This window comes from Silene latifolia, unplaced genomic scaffold (assembly GCF_048544455.1).
Source record: "Silene latifolia isolate original U9 population unplaced genomic scaffold, ASM4854445v1 scaffold_79, whole genome shotgun sequence".
NCBI lineage: Eukaryota > Viridiplantae > Streptophyta > Magnoliopsida > Caryophyllales > Caryophyllaceae > Silene > Silene latifolia.
Window position 1 is genome coordinate 4,282,237 of NW_027413701.1, and position 22,804 is coordinate 4,305,040.

At 40.7% G+C, this 22,804-nt stretch overlaps 1 protein-coding gene across 1 annotated transcript; it reads right to left on the reverse strand.

Moving 5' to 3' along the window:
- Positions 1 to 14,234: 14,234 nt before the first annotated feature.
- On the reverse strand, positions 14,235 to 15,040 carry LOC141640382 (uncharacterized). Its single transcript, XM_074449187.1, has 3 exons — positions 15,009 to 15,040; positions 14,682 to 14,883; positions 14,235 to 14,594 (listed from the first exon to the last, which is right to left on the reverse strand). Exons 1-3 carry the CDS (start codon positions 15,038 to 15,040, stop codon positions 14,235 to 14,237), a joined length of 594 nt encoding a protein of 197 aa, XP_074305288.1.
- Positions 15,041 to 22,804: the final 7,764 nt, after the last annotated feature.

A 22,804-nucleotide genomic window follows, 5' to 3' on the forward strand; every position in this document is an offset into this window, starting at 1 on the left:
AAGTCTTTCAGATAGCCCTTCTTTAGGAGGTATGCCACTTGTTTCCTGAGTTGGATGCATTCTTCTGTGGTGTGTCCGATATCCTGATGGAAGTCACACAATCTTGTTGGATCTTTCCTGGGGTTGTCAGATTTCTTGGGCCATATGACCGTGTCTCCCAAGCTTTCCAGGCATTTGATTAATCCTGCAGTATTTATAGAAAAGTTATATTCAGGAATAGTTGGTAGGCTAGAAAGGTTACCTTTATGTTCCTGTGCCATGTTGACTTCAGATCGTTCAGTGTCCGGAATAGGGTGTCTTGATCGGGGTTGCCTCCTTTCTGGTAGGAGCTTTTCCTGTTAGTGTGTCCGTAGCTTTGCTTTCCTCCGGATGAGTTTGTTCTGAAGTTGAGGTCTTCTTCCAATCTGACATGTTCTAAGGCGATGGATTGAACAGTGGCAAAGGTTGGGCAGACTTTTTTTGTTAAGTCTGCGTAGATGTCACTGTCAAGCAGGACTCCTTGCCTGAAGGATTCTACCGATGTTTCTTCATCGCACCTGGGAATGGCTACCTTCTCTTTGACAAATCTTGCCAGGAATTCTTTGAGAGATTCTTCAGGGAGCTGTTTTACCCTGAACAAGTTACTGGGTCTCTTAGCCATGTCTGTGCTGCTTGCAAATTGTTGATTAAAGGCATTGACCAGGTCTGCAAAGTTCTTGATACTTCCATTTGGGAGATTGATGAACCATTGTGCAGTGTAATGCCCAAGGGATTAGACAAATACAGCAACCAAATTAGCAAACCAAAGACAGTTTCTCAAGAATACAATAAACTTGTGCTAATTAATAAAATTATCAAAAGACCTCCTAAAATCATGAAACTTGGCAGTAATTAACTTTAATATAAGAACTAACACTGAGTAAAATTCCAGGATTTTTAGAGGACTCAAAGTATTTTTAAAACTCAACTGAACTGACAGACAGACACAATGGACTGTAAATGAGGCAGTTCTGGAATGATGACTGAAAGGAGGGAACTTTGGATATAATTATCAACTGAAAACCCACAGAATACTCACAGGGAATTTAGCTAACAATTTGGAGTACTTAAGTTAAGAATTTTCCACAGATTAACACAGGAAAACTCAACTAAGCAAACAGCAAAGCTAAACAAACCACAGACTCAGCACAGGAAGGTTTAGACTCTACTAACAGGTACTTAATCAATAACCACAGTCTAAGCACAGGTTATTATCAAGCCTGACTCTAATCTACAGACTAAGCACAAGATTAAGAGGTTTAAATTTGAGAGAAATCTCAGGTTTCATTCATAAATCAGCTGTGTTACAACAGTCTGAGATGAGGTCCTTATATAGGCCTTTTTAGGTTACAAACTTGAAAGAAAACTACATCCAAGGGTCAGGATCTTTCCTCACATGCTGGTAAAAGTCCAAATACAATATTACAATGGTTTAAAAGCTCTTAATTGTAAACTGGAATGAAAACAAAAGAGAAATGCAGGTGTGTGGTTTGTGGTCCTTTGCTGCATTGCTGGCTTTTCTGTTGAATGTAGGCACTTGAGGACGAAATGATTGGGTCCTTGGCATCAGGGTTGGCTTTAATTGCACCTGGTAAAGGGTGAGACAAGCCAAAAGTCCTTTGATGGCTTTTCCCTACTGTTTAGCCAAAAATGGAAAGGTTACTTTAGTTGTTTGTCATTTGCTGCAGTTCTATCCAGTTTGGGTTTCTGGGACCTGCATTGTGATTTTTCCTACTTTTCTGAGCCTAATTTAGTGACCAACCAGCTGGCCATGGTGGCAGCTAGTGGTTGGGCCTGCACTCATACTTATTGGCCACTAAACTTAGCTCAGTTTGGCTGGTTCTTGAGATGGGTGTGGTGTTGCCTTGGCTTGCTTGCTGATGTGAGGTGTCCTGGTCAGTGGCTCCTGCTGTAACCTCCCCTGGTTGAATAGGGCTTGTCCTCAAGCCTGGTGGCTCCTCTCCCTCAGCATCATCATAATATGGACTTAGATCACCTACATTGAAAGTACCATGCACCTCATACTCTCCTGGTAGATCCACTTTGTAGGCATTTGGACCAATTTTCTCGACAATTTCAAAGGGGCCATCAGCTCTTGGCATTAACTTATTCCTTATTCTTGCTGGAAACCTCTCTTTTCTTAAGTGAACCCAGACCAAATCCCCTGGAACAAATTCTTTCTTCTTCTGATGTACCTTGGACTGCTTCATGTATTTCTCATTGGCTTTCTCAATTTCCCTTTTTACAGGTTCATGGAGTCTCAGCAGCTGTTCTGCCCTGGCCTTAGCATCATGATCCATCTCTTCCCTTGGCACAGAGGACAAGTCTATAGGCATTAGAGGGTTAATCCCATAGACAACCTCAAAAGGACTGTGACCAGTAGCAGTTGATGGTGATCTGTTGAAGGCAAATTCTGTTGCTGCTAACTTGATGTCCCAATCTTTCAGACTCTTGTTGACAAGACATCTCAGAATCCTACCCAATGTTTTGTTGGTGACCTCAGTTTGGCCATCTGTTTGAGGGTGGTGAGATGTACTGAACAACAGTTTGGTCTTAAGCAGCTTTCATAGAGTTTTCCAAAAGTAACTCATGAACTTTGTATCTCTATCTGAAACAATTATTTTTGGAACTCCATGAAGCCTCACAATTTCTTTCAAGTATAGTTCAGCAACACTTGCAGCATCTTCTGTCTTCTTGCAAGCTATAAAATAGACCATTTTAATGAACCTGTCAACAACAACCATGATTGAATCTTTTCCTCTTTGTGTCCTTGGCAATGCAACAATAAAATCCATGCTTACATCCTCCCATGGCTTGCTTGGTACTGGTAATGGAGTGTATGGACCAGTTTGGAAAGAACTCTTAGCCATTTGACAGGTTGAGCATCTCCTGAGGACATTTTGGACATCTCCCATCATCTTTGGCCAATAAAATTGTTCCTGCAGTATGTCCAGTGTCTTTTGAATACCAAAATGTCCTCCCAAGCCTCCTGAGTGGACTTCCCTGATCAGGAGATCCCTGTAGGAACCCCTTGGCACACAGAGTTTGTTCCCCTGGAATAGAAACCCATTTTGCAGCAGATATCTGCTCCCTGGAACCTTATGCCCCTCCACTTGTGTGATCCACCCTTCAGAGAAGTCAGGGTCCTCCTTGTACATTTCCTTCATGAATTCAAAACCAAGAACCTTGTTCTCCATAGTTGACAGCAAGGAGTGTCTCCTTGATAGAGCATCTGCCACTACATTTTGCTTTCCTTCTTTATACTTGCTGGAGAAAGTGAATGATTGCAAATATTCCACCCACTTGGCATGCCTGTGACTCAATTTGTGTTGGCCATTTATGTACTTCAAAGCTTCATGGTCAGAATGCAACACAAATGGCTTTGGTTTCAAATAATGACTCCAATGCATGACTGCCCTGATAATTGCATAAAATTCCTTGTCATAGGTAGAATATTTCAATTTGGCCCCATTAAATTTCTCACTGAAATAAGCTACAGGTTTCTGAGCTTGGATTAAGACTGCAACAATGCCTACACCACTGGTATCACACTCCACTTCAAAGAGTTGTTCAAAGTCTGGCAATTTCAGGATAGGAGTCTCACACATCAATTTCTTAATCTTCTTAAAGGATTGCTGAGCATTCTCAGTCCATTGGAACTCTCTCTTCTTCATACACTCAGTAATTGGAGCAACAACTGTACTAAGTTCTTGATAAACCTCCTATAAAACGAGGCCAACCCATGGAACCCCCTCACCTCAGTGACTGTCTTAGGAGTTGGCCATGATTGAATGGCTGCAACTTTTTCCTGATCAACTGTAATTCCCCTCCCAGAGACAATTTACCCTAGGAATGCTACTTCTTCAACCATAAAAGTGCATTTTTCCAGCTTGCCAAACAGTTTTTGTTCCATGAGGATTCTGAACACAACTTCAAGATGTTCCAGGTGTTCATTTTTGTTGCTGCTGTAAACCAAGATGTCATCAAAGTAGACCACTGCAAATTTGCCTAAACATGGCCTTAGCACCTCAGTCATTAGTCTCATAAAGGTGCTTGGTGCATTAGAAAGACCAAATGGCATCACAAGCCATTCATACAGTCCATGTTTAGTTTTGAAGGCCGTTTTCCACTCATCTTCTTCTCTTATCCTGACTTGGTGGTACCCTTGCCTGAGATCAATCTTAGAAAAAATCATGGCACCACTGAGCTCATCTAACATGTCATCTAACCTTGGGATTGGGAACCTGTACTTGACAGTAATGTTGTTAATGGCCCTACTGTCAGTACACATTCTCCATGTCCCATCTTTCTTTGGAACAAGTAGAGCAGGGACTGCACAAGGACTGAGAGATTCCCTGACAAATCCTTTACTCATAAGTTCCTCAATTTGGCTTTGTAATTATCTGGTAGCAGCTGGATCACATCTATAAGCTGGCCTGTTAGGAAGCACTGAGCCTGGAACAAGGTCTATGTGGTGCTCAATGCCTCTCAATGGTGGCAACCTACTAGGCAGCTCCCTTGAAAATACCTCCTTATACCTCTGAATTAAGGGCTTAACTTCAGCAGGCATTTCAGGGCTCCCTTCCTTGCTTACCTCTTTAGATAGTAACACCCAGATAGGCTGTTCTTGTTTCATTTCTTTAATCATGGCTGCCTCAGAGAGAAATAGCACACCATTGCCCTCCTCTGGCATACTTGGACTTCCATAGTTCCTCTTGTTAGGTGTTAATGGGGTCAGGGTGACCTTCTTGCCTTCATGCCTGAAACTATAGATGTTATCCTTCCCATGGTGAGTGGTATTCCTGTCATACTCTCATGGTGTCCCCAAGAGTAGGTGGAAGGCATCCATTGGGACAATATCACACAAGACTTCATCTTTATACACCTTCCCAATATAAAATGGAACCAAGCATTGTTTGTCCACCCTTACTTCTGTCCCTTGTTCAACCATCTCAACTTGTAAGGGTTTGGGTGCTCTTGAGTTGTCAGGTTGAGCTTGTTAACTATTGAATTTGATGCCACATTCGTACAGCTTCCCCCATCTATGATCAGGTTACAAACCCTTCCCTGAACTGTGCATCTGGTTCTGAATATCAAGGACCTTTGATCAGCTTCCAAAGGTGAGTGTTGGGAATGTATGACCCTCCATAAGACTAAGCTGTGACCTGTGTCAGGATGGGCCATAACTTGGTCTTGTTCTGGTTCTTCTTCAGTCTCTTTTTCCTCCATTATCAGGGTCTCATCTTCCTCATACTGAACCAAACCTTCCCTCTCCCACTGTTCTACCTCCATTGCTATCAGGGTTCTCTTAGAAGGACAGTCTTTCCTAAAATGGCCACACCCTTGGCACTGGAAGCATTTAATCTTCCCATCAGTCACAGGTGGGTTAGTTTTAGGATTCATAAGACCCTTCCCTTTGTCTGGTGTTGCTTGAGTTGCAGGTTTTGGGTTCTCTCCAATCCTAACCCCAGAAAAAGGTTTGAAAGTGGGTCTGGCAAGGGATTTGGAAGCAGTGACCTTGGCTTTTCCCATCTTTTTAATCCTCAATGCCGGGTTGACTGCCTCATCAAAGGACCAAACTTGTTGCATTCTAACCCTTAAAGCAATTTTTGGATCTAAGCCCTCAACAAACCTAACAATCTTCTGTTCAGGCTTTTCAGTGATCTCACATTGTAGGGTAAGTTGTTCAAAGCTCCTAAGATAAGACTCAACAGATTGTTGGTCTTGCTTTAGTTGGGTTAACTTAATAAACATGTCATGTGTGTAATCTTTAGCTATAAACTTATCTTTCAACTTCTTCTTAAGTTTTAGCCAAGATTTAATGGGTTCCTTTCCTTCCCTAATTCTCTGGTTTTTCAGGGTTTCATACCAAAGTGAGGCATAACCTTTGAATTTAAGGATATAAACTTTGAAAGCTTTCCTGTCAGTATATCCTTTAAACTCAAAGACTCTCTCAACAACTCTAATCCAGTCTAATAAATCTTCAAGGTTTAAACTACCATGGAAATCAGGAATTTCTACCTTTATATCTTTGTCTCTTTCCATGTAGATGCCCTCTACCATAGATTCATCAGTATCTGAGATATCTTCCTCCTGTTCTTGGTAGTACTGATATCCTCTTCCTGCTCCAACAAAGCCCCTACCCCTGCCTCTGCCTCTAGGGGGTGGTCTCCTTGGATCATGGTTAGGAATCCCTTCTGCAAGAGTGTTGACAACATTTACCAAGTCATTAATTCTTCCTGTCATCTGTTCCACTCTGGTTTCAATGCCAGTAATTCTCTCTTCACTCATTGGGTTATTTTTTGTGTTTTTGTTGTAGTTAGGGTAAAAATGAACTCACTTTCCTCTCCCAAGATTAACACAAGGTGGGATTGTGTTATATCCTTGCTCTGATTACCACTTTGCATTGTAATGCCCAAGGGATTAGACAAATACAGCAACCAAATTAGCAAACCAAAGACAGTTTCTCAGGAATGCAATAAACTTGTGCTAATTAATAAAATTATCAAAAGAGACCTCCTAAAATCATGAAACTTGGCAGTAATTAACTGTAATATAATAACTAACTCTGAGTAAAATTCCAGGATTTTTAGAGGATTCAAAGTATTTTTTAAAACTCAACTGAACTGACAGACAGACACAATGGAATGTAAATGAGGCAGTTCTGGAATGGTGACTGAAAGGAGGGAACTTTGGACATAATTATCAACTGAAAACCCACAGAATACTCACAGGGAATTTAGCTAACAATTTGGAGTACTTAAGTTAAGAATTTTCCACAAATTAACACAGGAAAACTCAACTGAAGCAAATAGCAAAGCTAAACAAACCACAAACTCAGCACAGGAAGGTTTAAACTCTACTAACAGGTACTTAATCAATAACCACAGTCTAAGCACAGGTTATTATCAAGCCTGACTCTAATCTAAAGACTAAGCACAAGATTAAGAGGTTTAAATTTGAGAGAAATCTCAGGTTTCATTCATAAATCAGCTGTGTTACAACAGTCTAAGATGAGGTCCTTATATAGGCCTTTTTAGGTTACAAACTTGAAAGGAAACTACATCCAAGGGTCAGGATCTTTCCTCACATGCTGTTAAAAGTCCAAATACAATATTACAACGGTTTAAAAGCTCTTAATTGTAAACTGGAATGAAAACAAAAGAGAAATGCGGGTGACAGTGACAGGCTGTGGTCCTTTGCTGCATTGCTGGCTTTTCTGTTGAATGTAGGAACTTGAGGACGAAATGATTGGGTCCTTGGCATCAGGGTTGGCTTTAATTGCACCTGGTAAAGGGTGAGACAAGCCAAAAGTCCTTTTATGGCTTTTCCCTACTGTTTAGCCAAAAATGGAAAGGTTACTTTAGTTGTTTGTCATTTGCTGCAGTTCTGTCCAGCTTGGGTTTCTGGGACCTGCATTGTGATTTTTCCTTGGACCCCTAGGACTTTTCTGAGCCTAATTTAGTGACCAACCAGCTGGCCATGGTGGCAGCTGGTGGTTGGGCTTGTACTCATACTTATTGGCCACTAAACTTAGCCCAGTTTGGCTGGTTCTTGAGATGGGTATGGTGTTGCCTTGGCTTGCTTGCTGATGTGAGGTGTCCTGGTCAGTGGCTCCTGCTGCACATTGCAATGCTGCTCCAGTTAGGGTTGTACCAAAACCTTTACACATGCAAACCTGCCTGAGTTCACTGGGTATTGAGGCGGCTAACATCTTCTGTTTGAATATAGCAACGTGATTTTGTGAATCGGAGGTTCCATCATAAGTTCTCATGGATGGGACGGTGAATTTCTTGGGGAGATCAAGCTTTGCAATTTCATCTGCAAAGGGTGAGTCAGCGAAGCTGTCAACTTCCACCTCAGCCACAGGATCTGGCACTCCAGGTATATTTTCTATCTTGTTATGGAGTTTTTGAATTTCCTGAAGCATAGCCATCATTATTGCTGCCTCAGTTTTGTTTGTTTCGTTGTTGGGAATGATTTGTGTACTGGATGAGGTGTCTTTCTCCGGAGTTCCAAAACTGGAGAAGTCAATGTGTTTGATGATTGATGAGAATGGGGTTCCTGGCTCGAATTTGGTTTTGGAGCCTGAAGCCTGACTTTCCAATTTCTTTCTCAGGTTAGACTCATATTCCTTAAGTCTTATGATCTCAGCCTCTGCTTGAGCCGCCTGCTCTTGAATTGTTTCCAATTTTTTGATCGTAGCCAAGGCGGCTGCCAATTGTTGTTCTAGAGTAGGTTCTGTCATTTTTGTGTGTAAGGATAGAATGAGAAAGTGATGAGGAAGATTTTTTTATTAATGAACTAGATGCCCCACGGTGGGCGCCAATTGTTTTAGCCTGAGTTCTCCTGAAAGGATCTGGCCTGAAGATTAAGTCGTGTGGGTATCTAGTTCTAATATTATTGAGAAAATGTTGAGTGACGGATGGAATAATTTATGAGAGAATAATGATGTTTATGTATCCTGGATCAATTAACTGGTAAAGAAAAATAAGAATACCATGGAAGAATAATAGGCTAATTGTATCAGAATGTTTGTCTATTATTTGGTGTCCTTTACAAATGCTCTTCTACTCTATTTATAGTCCTTTTATTCTAACGGTACAATCAATCATACACTCCTTTTGACTGTTGAAACCGTCTCCTAATTAATAGGGCACATTTCCTATTAATCCGGCTGACTTATTCAAACTCAACAACTTATCCTTCTTCTCCTCTTGCACGTTGTAATTTATGGAAATTGTATGTTCTTGTGATTGGACTTGGTCTTCCGTAAGAATAGGGTATGCACATAACTGCTTTGCTGGTCTGTTGATTAAATATTCTGTTGGAGAGTTCCATCAAGCTATTCTAATATTGCTATCGGGCTTCAACAGACTTTTCCATCCTCTCGATATTCTTTTCCTGTCAAATAATAGCTGCAATTGTCCGAACCCTGGTTGCCCCAGTTAGCCTAATCAAGTCAGGCTAACTAAAGTCAGACCAGGCTAAATTGGACCTAACAATTAGTATTATTATTAGTATTATTATTATTATTAGTATTAGTATTAGTATTATTATTATTATTATTATTATTATTATTATTATTATTATTATTATTATTATTATTATTATTATTATTATTATTATTATTATTATTATTATTATTATTATTATTATTATTATTATTATTATTATTATTATTATTATTATTTTATTATTATTATTATTTGTAGATGCCTCATTTCTGCACCTCTCGCAAACCACCGGTGATGATTGGGCCGCATGTTTGGTGCGCGGAACGATTTGTGACAGTTCGTAAGATTATCGTCAAGTGATTGCTCAAATATTGATATCTACCTCTTAGTTGTCATCTACGTGCCGATACGGTCGTTTTGACAGTAATTAGAGTACATTCGGAGTCCGGACCTAAAACCGTCTCCATTTTCTGATAACCGTTAAATCCCGAGTCAGAATGTTCTGGAATGTTCCGGATATTTCTATTCCATATTTCATAAATTTTATCTTTTGGTAAACAATTTCCCGTAATATTCACATAAGATATTAAGGAAAACCGAATTATTTCTGTCCTACCATAACTCAAACACGGAAATCTTTCTTCCGCAGGAGGAAACCCCTTGGGAACAGACGCAGCAGCCCAGTCTGCGCCTCTTCCAAGAGACGCAGTGGCTGCTGCGCCTCTTCCCAGGCCCTTTTCTGCGTAATTCTCGTATCTTTTTTATATCTTTCCGAGATTCACTTCCAAAGAGTCTCCGAAACCCTAATTTCTCCACGTGATTAGTATAAATAGGAGCCTTCGCTCCTCATATTTCTCACGCGAGTGTCCGCCCTTCTCTTCTCCCTTTGCATTCTAGACTTTGTTCTTACTTTTTGGCGTCTACGTGCTTGAACTTTCGACCACGTAAGCTCGGATCCTTCTGAGTACCAGCCTCCCCGTTTGCATGACCGACCAATTTGACCAACTCCACATCAATCAATTTAATTAACTTAATCGTTTTCCTCTTACGAGGGCACTTTCTTTGCATTCGCGTCGAGCATCACTAATCGATATCTTAGTCCTTCTCGTTTAGTCAAACATGTAAGTCTGAGGGTGTATAATCTCTCTTTTATTTATTGTATTTATTTATTGTATCATCATCAATTGTAAGGTTTATGTCGAAAATATCATTAAAACCGATTTCTAAAACCATGCTTTAAAACCTCTTTTTTTACGGATTTCCAAAGATAATAGCAGTCGAGAAAGGACGCAAAGAATCGCCGCGCCTCTTGAAGGAGCGCAGTTCTCTTTGCGCCTCTTCGTGAGGGCTGCAGATTCTCGCTTCCTTTCTTCTTCTTAAATCCTCTTGTTGTTCGTCAAGTTCTTTTATTTGTTTCGTTTGTTTGTTAATTCTTCATCACGATAGCACGTAATTCATATGTATATTATAATCATCATCATTAATATGTGTTAATCATCACAAATCCGACTTAAATCCCTTATAATCCAATATTTGCGGGTTTTCGTCATTAAATTCAATTTCGGGTTATAGAGATTCAATTCATCAATATTGGGTTTCTGGAATTCGTCTTTGATATAGTTTTCATCTGTCTTTTGTCGTATTCATCGTATATTCGTCATTAATCCATCGTATTTAACCTAATTAATTGATTTAATTTGTTTGGTTTGTTAATATTTTTCACTCTTGTAATTAATCCATCTTATGTAAATAATTCGTTTAATTCCGTCTTATCCATGTTTTACTGTTTTCACGACCCATTCATATGTTAAATAACCCATTAATCACTTTCATCCGAGTAAATAGTTTTAATCAATCATTAAATCACCAATTAACATTAACGGCTTGCAATTACGGCTTCACGGCTTTAATCGAGCCAAGAATGACGCAGCGTCTCATCGCGCCTATTCAAAGGACGCAGCTTGACTCATTGCTTTGTTCTGGCCGAGTTCGTCTCTCGAACTCCGTTTTTGCTTTGACCTAGTTTATTTAGCTTACGTATTAATCAACTATTATCCGTAATATCGCCTTCTGATCTGTTCGTTGATTCTTTCTTTTATTCTTTTTCTCAAATTATCCGTTTTAAAGGTATTTTCGACATAAATCGCCTATTCCGTTGTAATTAATGTAATTTTCATTATTGTAATTTATAATTATTGTATTTCTTGTATGATTTGTATGTCTTCACATGTAAATGAGCATTAAATCCCTACTTCGACATTAATTGTATGCTAATTACGTGTTTCACCGACTTAGTATTAATTCTCACATGTTAGGATTAAAACTTGGATGTTGCATTGCATGCATATAGCCGACGGTATATCGAGTACGAATAACTTCCCTAATCATTAGTAGAGGCCGCTATCGAGGCGGGCGGGATTAGGTGTTCGATCAAAAGAGCTTCCTAATACGTACCCTCACCCCTTACTCCAGATATCTGTGAACACCCGTGTTCATTGGCATCCACGAGAGTCATTCTAGACATAGAATGCTAAGGGTAACGATTGCTTAGTGTTCATGTCTTTACTTTGTGTCTCGACATGACACGAGGTATTCGAACGGTTCCAATTTCCCATAAAAATTGGTGGCGACTCCATACAAAAATGCAAACGCTTGTTTCTCTTTTCCTCCCAAGCGCCCCCGTGGGCCCCCGCTGTCCACATTATTATTATTACTACTACTATTACTACTACTACTACTACTACTACTATTATTATTATTATTATTATTATTATTATTATTTTTTGCAGAGAAATAAGATCATATATTAATAATCAAAAGAGGAGTACAAGATCCTAAACTTCACTACAAGGAAAGCCGATGTGGCCACCTAAAAAGCCTAATCAAAAGCACTAAGTAAAAACAAAAGCCCAACTCAGGCTGACTGTCTAAGACATTTTTCAGATCTTAGAAGAACAAGGTATTTGACACGCTAAAGTATAGCAGCTGTATGGGAGTCCTTGCCCTGGAAAATTCTTCTATTGCGTTCCTGCCATAACAAGTAGACAGTACAAAGGAAGGCACGTCTCCTCTGTCTCTTTGCCCAGCTCACCCCACGATTACAAGCTCTAAACCAACAAAGCAGTCTTGAGAAGCCAGTAATGGCAGGGATATGAAGCCACTGAGTAATGGCCAGCCAGACTTCAGAGGAAAAAGAGCACTCAAAAAACAGATGATTCCGACTTTCAGCTTGGCAATAGCACAGGACACATATATTAGCAAGAAAAATTCCTCTCTTGCACTTGTTATCAAGGGTAGCAAGCTTATCCTGAGCTGCAAGGATACCAATCACAGTGTGCTTAGGGAAGTTAAGAGAATCCCCCAAGGTCTTATAAGCTAAGAAAGGAACCCCTTTAGGACGGAAAAGCTCATAAATCTGCTCCTTGAAGTCATGCTGGCAAAGAAGACTCTTGGCTCTCTCCAAAGACCCAGAATGCTCAAGTAAAGTGTCTCTACAAGAGACAATGCTATGAATCCCCCATGAATGAGCAGCTGTAACCTGAAAATCCCAGATGTTTTTTTCCTTTAAGCACATAAGCTTTCACCCATTGAGCCCAAATAGTATTGGAGTCAAGTTCTAACTTCCTTAGCCAAATCATAAGTTGGGTTTTGTTCCAACTGAGAATTTCCTTAATATTGACACCACCCTCCATTCTAGGAAGACACAGGCTATCCCATCTCTTAAAAACCAGTTTGTGCTGCCCCTCATCAATACCCCATAAGAAATGCATACAAAGCTTTGTAATCTTCTTAGCCACACCTTTAGAAAGTAATACACTTGCACCCCAAAAATTTTGTAGGCCAAAAATTACAGAATTAATTAGGGCAATTTTTCCAGCATAACTAAGGAGATGATTAGCCCAGTGAGAGATCTTACTCTGAATTTTATCCAGCAGCGGCTGGAAATGTTTCTGAGTGAGTCTAGCACTAAAAAGAGGGATACCAAGGTATCTTACAGAGAAATCTCCTTCAGCAAATCCAGTAGAAGAAAGAATAAGAGCCTTAGTCTGTGGTGATACTCCTCCAAAGTACAGGTTAGTTTTCATTGGATTGACCCTTAGCCCAGAATATGCAGCAAAAAGAGTCAGACAGTTACTTACTGCTTGCACAGAAGGGAGGTCACCTCTAGTAAAGACCAAGAGATCGTCAGCAAAAATAAGATGTGTGAGATGAATCTGCACACACTTTGGGTCGTAAGAAAAACCTGGGTGAGCCGGAAGTTGCCTCAGCAATCTTGAAAGAACTTCCATACATAAAGTAAAAAGATAAGGGGATAGGGGATCCCCTTGTCTGAGACCACGCCTGCCTGGGAAAAACCCTTCAGTAACTCCATTAATATTGAGAGAAAAGTAAGATGAGGTTACACAAGCTAAGACCCAAGAAGTGAACTTAGCAGGGAAGCCAAAAAGTCTTAGACAACCAGCAAGGAAAGACCAACTCACAGAGTCAAAAGCTTTCTGAATATCGACCTTAAGCATACACCTGGGAGTTAAGAGACTTCTATTATATTTAGCAGCCAACTCATGGGCAAGGAGGGAGTTATCAAATAAATCTCTCCCATCCATAAAAAGCAGCCTGTTCAGGGCCCACAATCTCCCCAAGAACATATTTCATTCTATTAGCTAGGATCTTACTGACAGTTTTATAAAAGACTGTGCAGCAAGAGATATGACGAAATTCAGTAACAGAACTGGGAGAATCCTTCTTAGGGATCAAAGTAATGAGGGTAGAGTTAGCTGCATGTGGCATTGTACCCCTATGAAAAAATTCCAGCACAGCTTCAGTGAAATCAACCCCAGTAATAGCCCAAGTATCCTAGAAAAAACCAGAGTTATACCCATCTACCCCAGGGCTCTTATTTCTATCAATAGAAAAAAGAGCCTTTTCAATCTCCTGGTGAGTGACAGGCTCACTCAAATGGGGATGCTGAGAGAGGGTATTAATGTTGAAAAGTTGAGGAGGAAGAGGAGTGACCTCCTGAGAAGAACCCAACAAGACCTCATAATAATCAAGGAAAGCTCTGGCTACCTGATCCTGACCTTTACAAAGATGCCCCTTAACATCAGCAATAGCCCCTATAGTGTTTCTTGTTTTCCTAGCAGCAATACAGGCATAAAAATATTTGGTGCTACTATCACTGAGCTGAAGGTGCTGGACCTTAGCTTTTTGAGCCAGGACCCTCATTTCAGCATTCTTTAGACGAACATAAGACATGAAACATTATTTTTCCTTAGTCAATAACAGCTGGCTCTGGGGAGAAGAGAGAAGAGCTAACTGACACTGGACCAGTTGCTCCTTAGCAGCAGAGACTCTAGCGGTAAGGCTACTAAACTCGTTAGTATGGATCTGTCTTAACTGCACTCTAAGCCCTCTAAGCTTAGAAAAGAGAGTAAAGATCCTATTACCATGACCATTATAAGTCCACCCCTTAGTAACACTTTCAGTAAAGTCAGGAGATAAAGTCCAACAGTTAAGATACCTAAAAGATTTAGGAGCTGTGAAATTTGAAGTTATACTCAGAAGAATAGAGGCATGATCAGAGATGCCAGGAGCCAAGAAGGTAACAGTAGAAGAAGGAAACTACATATACCAGTGAGAGTTAACCAGCAATCTATCCAACTTAGCCCACCTGGGAGTGAGGGTTTGCTTATTATGCCAAGTAAAAACCCCCCCAGTATAAGGGTGATCCACCAAAGAGCAAGCATCAATACAGTCCCTAAACTCAGTAATATCCCTATCATGAGGAATAAAGCCCACTCTTTCATCCTGAGAAAGAGAGATATTGAAATCTCCCATACAAATCCAAGGTAGATTCAGGTTAATAGAAATGGCACGCAGTCTCTCCCATAAACTAATCCTCTCAGCTGCCCTATTAAAAGCATAAACAAAAGTAACCAAAAAATGCTTTTGAGTAGCATAATGAAAAAGAGAACAGTGCAGGAACTGAGCATCTCTTTCCAAAGGAGTGAGTTGAATGGTTGCAGGATTCCAGACCACCCACAATCTCCCTCCTGGGTGAGAACCATAATTAGTATCCAAAGAGTACTTTCTAAACAACTTACGGTGGATAGAATACTAAATCTTTCTTTAATATGGGTTTCTATAAGGGCACCACAATCAACCTTATTCCTAGTAAGGAATTCTAAAACCTCCTGTTATTTTAGAGGGTCATTTATCCCCCTCACATTCCAGGAGGAAATGATCATTGAGGTGAAAGAGGGGGAGGAGGCCCTCCTGGTTCAATCTCCACAACTGGCCCACTAGTAAAGTCAACATGAACCTTATCCTTCTCAACATCAATATAAAGAATAACAGGAGGCTCAATAGGTTTCAAAACAGAGAATTGGTTATCAGTCTGAGTAATAGCAATGGTAGCAGGCAAAACTGCAGTTTTGGTAGAGGACTGAACAGCTTTAAACCCCTCCTTATCAACAGCAGGAGTTGTCACTGGAACAGATTGAACAGCCCCAGTGTCCTTAGGTTTTGGTTGATAGACCTTTTTAGTCTTGTTCTTATTGCAACGATCCTTAGTATGGCCAATCTTGTGACAGAGGTAACAATAGTAAGGGAGCCACTCATAGTCTATTTTCTGCAAAACAGTCCCCCTATAAGGTGTTTGTAGTGTCATTCCCCTAGGAAGTTCCTTAGAGAGATCCACTTCCACAAGGATCCGAGCAAAAGCAATCTTACTCTTAAGGGTAGTTGGTTCATCTGCACAAATAGGTTTTCCCATAGCTACCTTACTTAGGGCAGCCTGAGACCAAAAACAGGGATCCAAATTGGAAAACAGGACCCAAACTGAAACTGTTGAGACTGCATCAAGTTCTTCTGCAATAGTAGGTGACCACGGCTTAAAAACCAGAGGGAAACCATTGACGTTCCAGGACTCAGACTGAATACGGGCCATATCCGCGGTGTTTAAAAACCTGAAATAGTACCACCCCTTCGAAAAATACAAGATCTCAGGAGATGTGTTATGACTCCAGTGTTTAGACACCAAAGCATTAAGTTCAGATTATTATTATTATTATTATTATTATTATTATTATATTTTTTTTTTATTATTATAAGGATGCGCGCAGCTTTCATTAAAAGAAAAATAAAAGTTTACATGAAATTGGTGGGGAGCCGAGAGACAATCTGGGCTCCCACACCCTTAGCAATAGCAAAGCTAAGTCTAGTAAAAATGTAAGCGGCCACCCGAGCCCCCGCATCCCGAGATACCGAGAATTTCGGATCCGATTGAGCAAGGCAACAAAGATCCGAAACCAGCTCCCCAAGTGAAGAGAAAGAGAAAGGAAGGAAACCATAACCCGCTACCGCGCACAAATCCCCATACTTAGCACACTTTCGCCGAGCAAAGATCGACAACTCGGCCCGCACAAAATCCGTCATCCCGATCCGAGTCAAAGGAGAAGAACCGTCAAGTCGACGCACACATCACTCCCCCGTCCCAAGAATAAAGCAATAAATCCGCAGGACGAAGAGAGCCACCATGTCCATCAACCAAACCGATATCAACCTCCTTCCCCGCAGTAATACCGGACCTATAGCAGATGTCGAAAAGAGTGTCCGGACAAGGTTATGCCGATGTTTAACGCCCACAAGACCAAGACAAGAAACAGCGTGGTCCCCAAAAACATCCCCAAAGAAAAAAACCCGAGAGCAAGCAGACAGGGCCTAGATACCGTGAATAACGGAACACCCAAACGATACCCCAAAGACACTACGGTAAGTCCTCCCGTTAGTCCGACCCAACCCCGAGATAGGAACCGCACGTAACCAATCAGAGGAGTGAGAACCCCGCCGAGATCGCCATAAAGCAAGGCGTGGTGTCAAAGAGAAAACAGACTCGAGGCAAAGAAAGAACCGTCGCGAAATAAATGTCCGCCAATTTCTTCATAAGTTTGGGGCGACAATTTCACTAGGGTGACCTAATATACAGTAACCCGTAGTCGCAGTAAACACCGCGCGGCATCATCAAAAGGGGCCAGCAGCTACAATACCGAAGGGCCGAGGAGCTTAGCTCGCAAAACCACAGACCGCAAACGGGACGCAATAAAAGCATAAAATAAAGCATCTCCCGCCGCATAGACACCAAGACCACCAAGATGAAAAGAGAATGTAGCAAGGCGCCACTGCCAATCCCCAAAACCCGGCCCTGACGCGGTGACAATATGTTCCAAGCTAGAACGAAGAGCGGCATCAAAAGGAAGATGGACAGACCCAAAAACACTAGGGGAGCAAGTACGAAGTGAGAAGTAGAGCTTGGAAATACCAGTACAAGCTCGAAGAAGAAGCAACTCACATTGCGGGTCCTCAATCCTCGCAACCAAATCCATTAGCTCAATGGTCTTAGTTACTCTCGTCGCCACAATCTCACTGCTAATACCAGGACAAGTACTGACAGGTCCTCCCAAAACTGTAACACCACGCAATGGCCGAGAAACAGAAGGGGGGAAAACCCCAGGACGCCGACTCCGAGGATCCTCAACAGGCCAAAAGACCTCCGTCTTGGAGACACTAAGATGTAATCCAAAACGAGGGTCATCCAACAAAATCAAGTCCAACACCTTCCCCACTTCCAAAGTATCACCCACGATGGTGCCATCATCTAAGTACCATGCCTGCAAAGTGAGGTCAAAAGTGTCCCGGATCTTGCAAACTATGGGATGCAAAACCAAAGCGAAAAGCAAAGGCCCCAACGGATCACCCTGCTGAGCACCCTGACAAGACCACAAGCAATGCTCCCCATAAAAAAGGAGGGCCGGGCTGGAATAACAAAACTCCACCCAACGGGAGAGAGCCGGGCAACGAGGATGGACCTCCTGAAGCATGGTCGAACGATCAACAAGGTTGAACGCATTCTGAAAATCAACCAGCAACATAGAAAGCCCCACCTGAGCCCCCAGAGCATCAATGAGCCGGTTCAAGGCATGCAGGATAGCCTCTCCTCCACCGGACACACCCACCCCGAACTGAAGCCCATCAAAATAAGAAGATAAAGACGGACCAACCATAGAAGCACCAACCTTAGAGACAAGCCGTCTCCAGACCGTACCAACAAAGAATAGGACGAACTCCACCACCCGGTTTAACGAGTGGTGTGAGAGAGGGGCGCCTGCAATGTACTCACCTGCAGGTAGAGGACACGGCCCTCAAGAAAAAGATTAACCACCCTAGTAATAGAAGTGATCAAATCGTCAGAGATAGCCACAGCAGCGCCACTCAAACAGTCCATAAGGTGCTGGGCACGAAAATCATCCCTCCCACAAGAAGTACCCCGTGGGAAACTCCGAATCATATCCAAGACCACCGCCGAAGAGGCAACTAGAGGATGATGATCCCCAGACAAAGGAGGCAATGAAGGAGGCGGGGCGTCAGGATGCTTCTCACGCAGGGCCACAAGAGTGGCATCGGAGTAGGGGGCAACCCCAGAGGAAGAAAGCACCCGGACAGCAGCAGTATAGTGACCATCACAAATCTTCCGCCGACATTGGCGGAGGTTAAGCTCACTCAAATCCAGATCCTCATCCACAGTAAATGAAGAAGGACCCTCATCAAAACACTCCTACAACAACTGAAACCCCCCCCCCCCAGGTGCCCCCCAAGCAAGGATAGCCCTGGCAATACTCTCCTCTTGATGCTGACGCCGAATAGCAGTCCGACACTCATGATTACTCCGAGGAGCGAAAGTCCTAAGCAAACAAAGTGGTAGAACTAGCAAACGAACCCAGCGGGAAAGATCACTAGGTACATCAAACACCTCATCCAAGGCCCCTTTCAAAGCCCGAGCAAACCCAAGACGGCACTTAGGAGGAATGGATTTCACGGTGCGAAGCCCTAAAGACAATAAACGATCCAGCGAAGATATAGACCACTGAACGAGCTCGACACTATCATGAGAAGAAACCGAAGTAGAAGGAGCCAAAGGTCTCGGAATACCATGAATATGGAAGGTGTAGAGGCCATCAACACACTCTGGATTCATCACAATATCACCCCGACTATGTCGACATCTAGCTCTAACAGTACGGGTTTTAAAACACACCCCACCAACCAGAGCCCCATCCGTCTCAAAGAACTCTCGGCATTGGAATAAACAGTCAAACTATTAGTTAGAGTCTGACGCGTAAGGTCCAACGCACCATCATGACAATGTCGGTCCTGTAAATGTTTCTGCCAAGCCGCTTTAGTCAGGCCCTTACCGAAACCATCCGGACACGCATGAATACCCGAAAAAGGACAATGGTACCGCACTAGCTCAGGCATGAAAGGACAAAAAAACCCAACACCCTTCCTCGCGCAAAACGGTGCTGAACAGCCTAGGACGACCAACACACCAACCACAACAAAAAATGGTTGACAAAACAGCCCTAGGTAACCCGCAAACACCACTACACCCAGAACCCACACGCACAAAGCAGAGGCAAAGGAGGCAGCAGCCGAGCTCAGAACAGGGGAACCACCGGACCACCGCAGCAAAGCAGAAAAAGCGAGAAAACAAAACGGAAACAAAAAGGCAAAGAGAAGAATCACTCACCGGTGGAGAAATCCAAGGACAGCGCCGTCAACCACCACGGCAATGACCGGTGACTTGAGGTCGGATGGCCAAAGGGTGGTGGCGCAGGACGACAGTGGTCGCAGTAAAGGCGACAACGCCGCCTGAAAAGACAAAAACGCTGCTCGAAGAAAAACCCTCGCAACCCAGAATTCCACCGCTGAAACAAACCAACACTCCTTCCCCTGATCGGCGACGTGGGGTCTAAAAGGTCGACGTGGGGTGGTTGTCAGCAGTCAACGGCGGATGAAAGCCCAGAAATGTCGATGCCCTAAAAAACGATGCCCTAAACACAACAGCCACAACCCTAATGCCGACACCAACAGTTCCGACGAAGAAACCGACGATGAGCAGGCCGGCTTGGGACGGAGATGGTGGTGACGGAGGAGGAATAGGGTGGCAGCTAAGGGTCGCCGGAAATCGAACCAGAATCGCCCCCCCCCCCTCTCTCTCTCTCTCTACTACTACTACTACTATTATTATTATTATTATTATTATTATTATTATTATTATTATTATTACTCATATATGAATGATTATTATCATATTTGTTACATCCAATGTTACTACTATTACGTTATCAAAAAAATTTTAAATCAATTGATTATCTAATTTTATGGAATATACATACACATTATGCAATATTGTATCTTTTAAAACAATTCTAAGTTATTTCTATTTACATAGTTTTCAAAACATAACCACTTATATTATATTTGTCTATGTTAAACATTAACATCTTTGAACATCCAATAAACTATATATAGTATAATAAAATTGTATAGATTTATCTACTTATATCGAAGTCCCTTAATTTCCGAATTATATATATATAGTATTAACTGTTATACTCCCTCACCTCCAAACCAAAGGTAACAGTTGCTTTATCACACTTGTCGGGACACGATTTGCAACGTGAATATGTTTACTTACACATTATTAAAATTATAAAATTTGATATTCTTATAACATCCATGAAGATAAATCAAACAAGATCTCACACGACTATATATTTTGTCTTATACATTAGGAATAATATCAAAACTTCATTACGACCATAAATAGTGCCAAAAAATAAGCGGGGAAGTGGTATATAGACCCCTTTACTTTGGTGAATTGTGAAATTTACCCCCTTAAGTTTTAATTGGAGTAATTGACTGCCTTACCTTTCCCAAAATGTGAAATTAAACCCTTTTGTATTTTTCCGTCCAATATCTCACCGGATTTTCATTTCTCCTAATTTCGTCATCATCTATTTCCATGCTTGCCAAAACATATCAACTACTCCGTATTTGTTTCTCAACCAATTCATTGATCAATCTTTACTACCTAGTAAAATTTTACCTTGTAAGTTACAACTTTCATTTAATTTTGTTCAAATCCCATCAACATAATTGTTATTATAGTGGGCAAGAAGGAAATGGTGAAATTTCAGAAATTGATTAACAAGAAGTCATTATCGATTTATTTGTTTGTTATTGATGTATACATCAAAGCTTGCAAAGAGAATAATTGTTCTTAGTTTACCAAACTTTATTAATTTTAAAAGAACAGACGCATAATAGAAGTAGATGAATAAATTGTAGAAAAGGAGATTATTGGCACACTGCCAAAAACTAGAACTTTGAAGAATAAAATTGATGTACTACAATTCATTAATATTGTGAAATACAAAGCATAATTACGGAGTATGTCATGTATTTTACTTTTTAGGGAGAAAATGGTCATATATGTAAATGAGATATTGACGAGAAAATGAAATTCCGGTGAGATATTGGCCGGAAAAAACAAAGGGTTTAATTTCACATTTCAGAAAAGTTAAGGGGTCAATTACTCCAATTAAAACTTAAGGGGTTAAATTTCACTAGTTATTAAAGTAAAGGGGTCTAATTACCACTTCTGAGTGTTACCCTTTTAGTTTGGATGGGAGAGAATATATAACTAGTAGTAATAGATAAGTTCAATTGTACTTCTATATCACAAGATAGCCTAGAAGAAGAGGAAGTTCATCGTCTTTAATAAATACGATAGAGTTGTAACTAAAGTTGGCTGGTGTGAGTGGTAAAGGCTCTCATTTCTTAAACAAGTGGTCAATGATTCGATTCCTGACTCTTGCGAATGAAAAAGTCAAACTTGAGTGGGTCAACCCATTAAATTGCCTTCAGTACCCGAAGGAGATTAACAAATACTAATGAACTTTATAGTTGATATGACGATTTTTTGCGAAGTCCAAGGATCACTAATGAACTTTTTATTCTATTTCTTAGATCACAAATTTTCATTTAAGACGACGGTATTATTCGTCTTAAGCTTATAATGAGTTAAGTATCATATCACTATATATATATATATATATATATATATATATATATATATATATATATATATATATATATATATATATATAAGATATTTTGTATTGTTTTTTCCTATACATTATTATATATACAAATGATATGTATTTAACCCGTTTTAAGTCATAAGAGAGGATAGTGTCATCTTAAGGGAGACTTACGGTTATTAGATACTCTGTACAACAAGACAAGTTTTATTTTAAGTTTTTGCAAGAATCGTTTCTACAAGGCGTTGACAAATAAACATTGAGATTAGGGAATGGTTCTACTAAAAGTTGACAAATACATAAAAAAAAAAAATTCAATACCCTAATTTAAGAGTTTTATATACACCACTATATGAGTATATTAAGTCTAGTGTCTAGTAATATCTCATGTTAGTTATGTATGTTTCTTTAATCTAAGCTTGTGAGTTGATGGGGTATGCGACGATGTAGCTTACAAACTTTATAATTTATTCATATATTACGCTACTTAGCACGCACCAGGAACGTGAAAGTTTGACGACCAAGTTTATTTGTAAAATTCGCTCTCTTATTCCCGTTACAGCAAGTCTTGCTATAGACCGATATATCTGTTTATAACTAAAGACGGGTCAAATAGCTTGAAAGTGGTGGTATTTTTTGCCCCCAACTCGTTGTTTGTCCTATTAGAAATGTGGTATTATATTTAGCCCGTTTTTAGTTATAGACGGATATGTGCCGGCTATAATGAGATTTTGTGTTCCGTTATTACAAGTGTTACTTTCATTATTCTTAATGTTATTATTGACTTATTGTACTTTAACTACTTTCATTGTTAATATTGTTATTTATATTACTCTTGTTCGTAGTACTCTTACTTTTACTATTTCTATTATTACTACAGTTTATTTT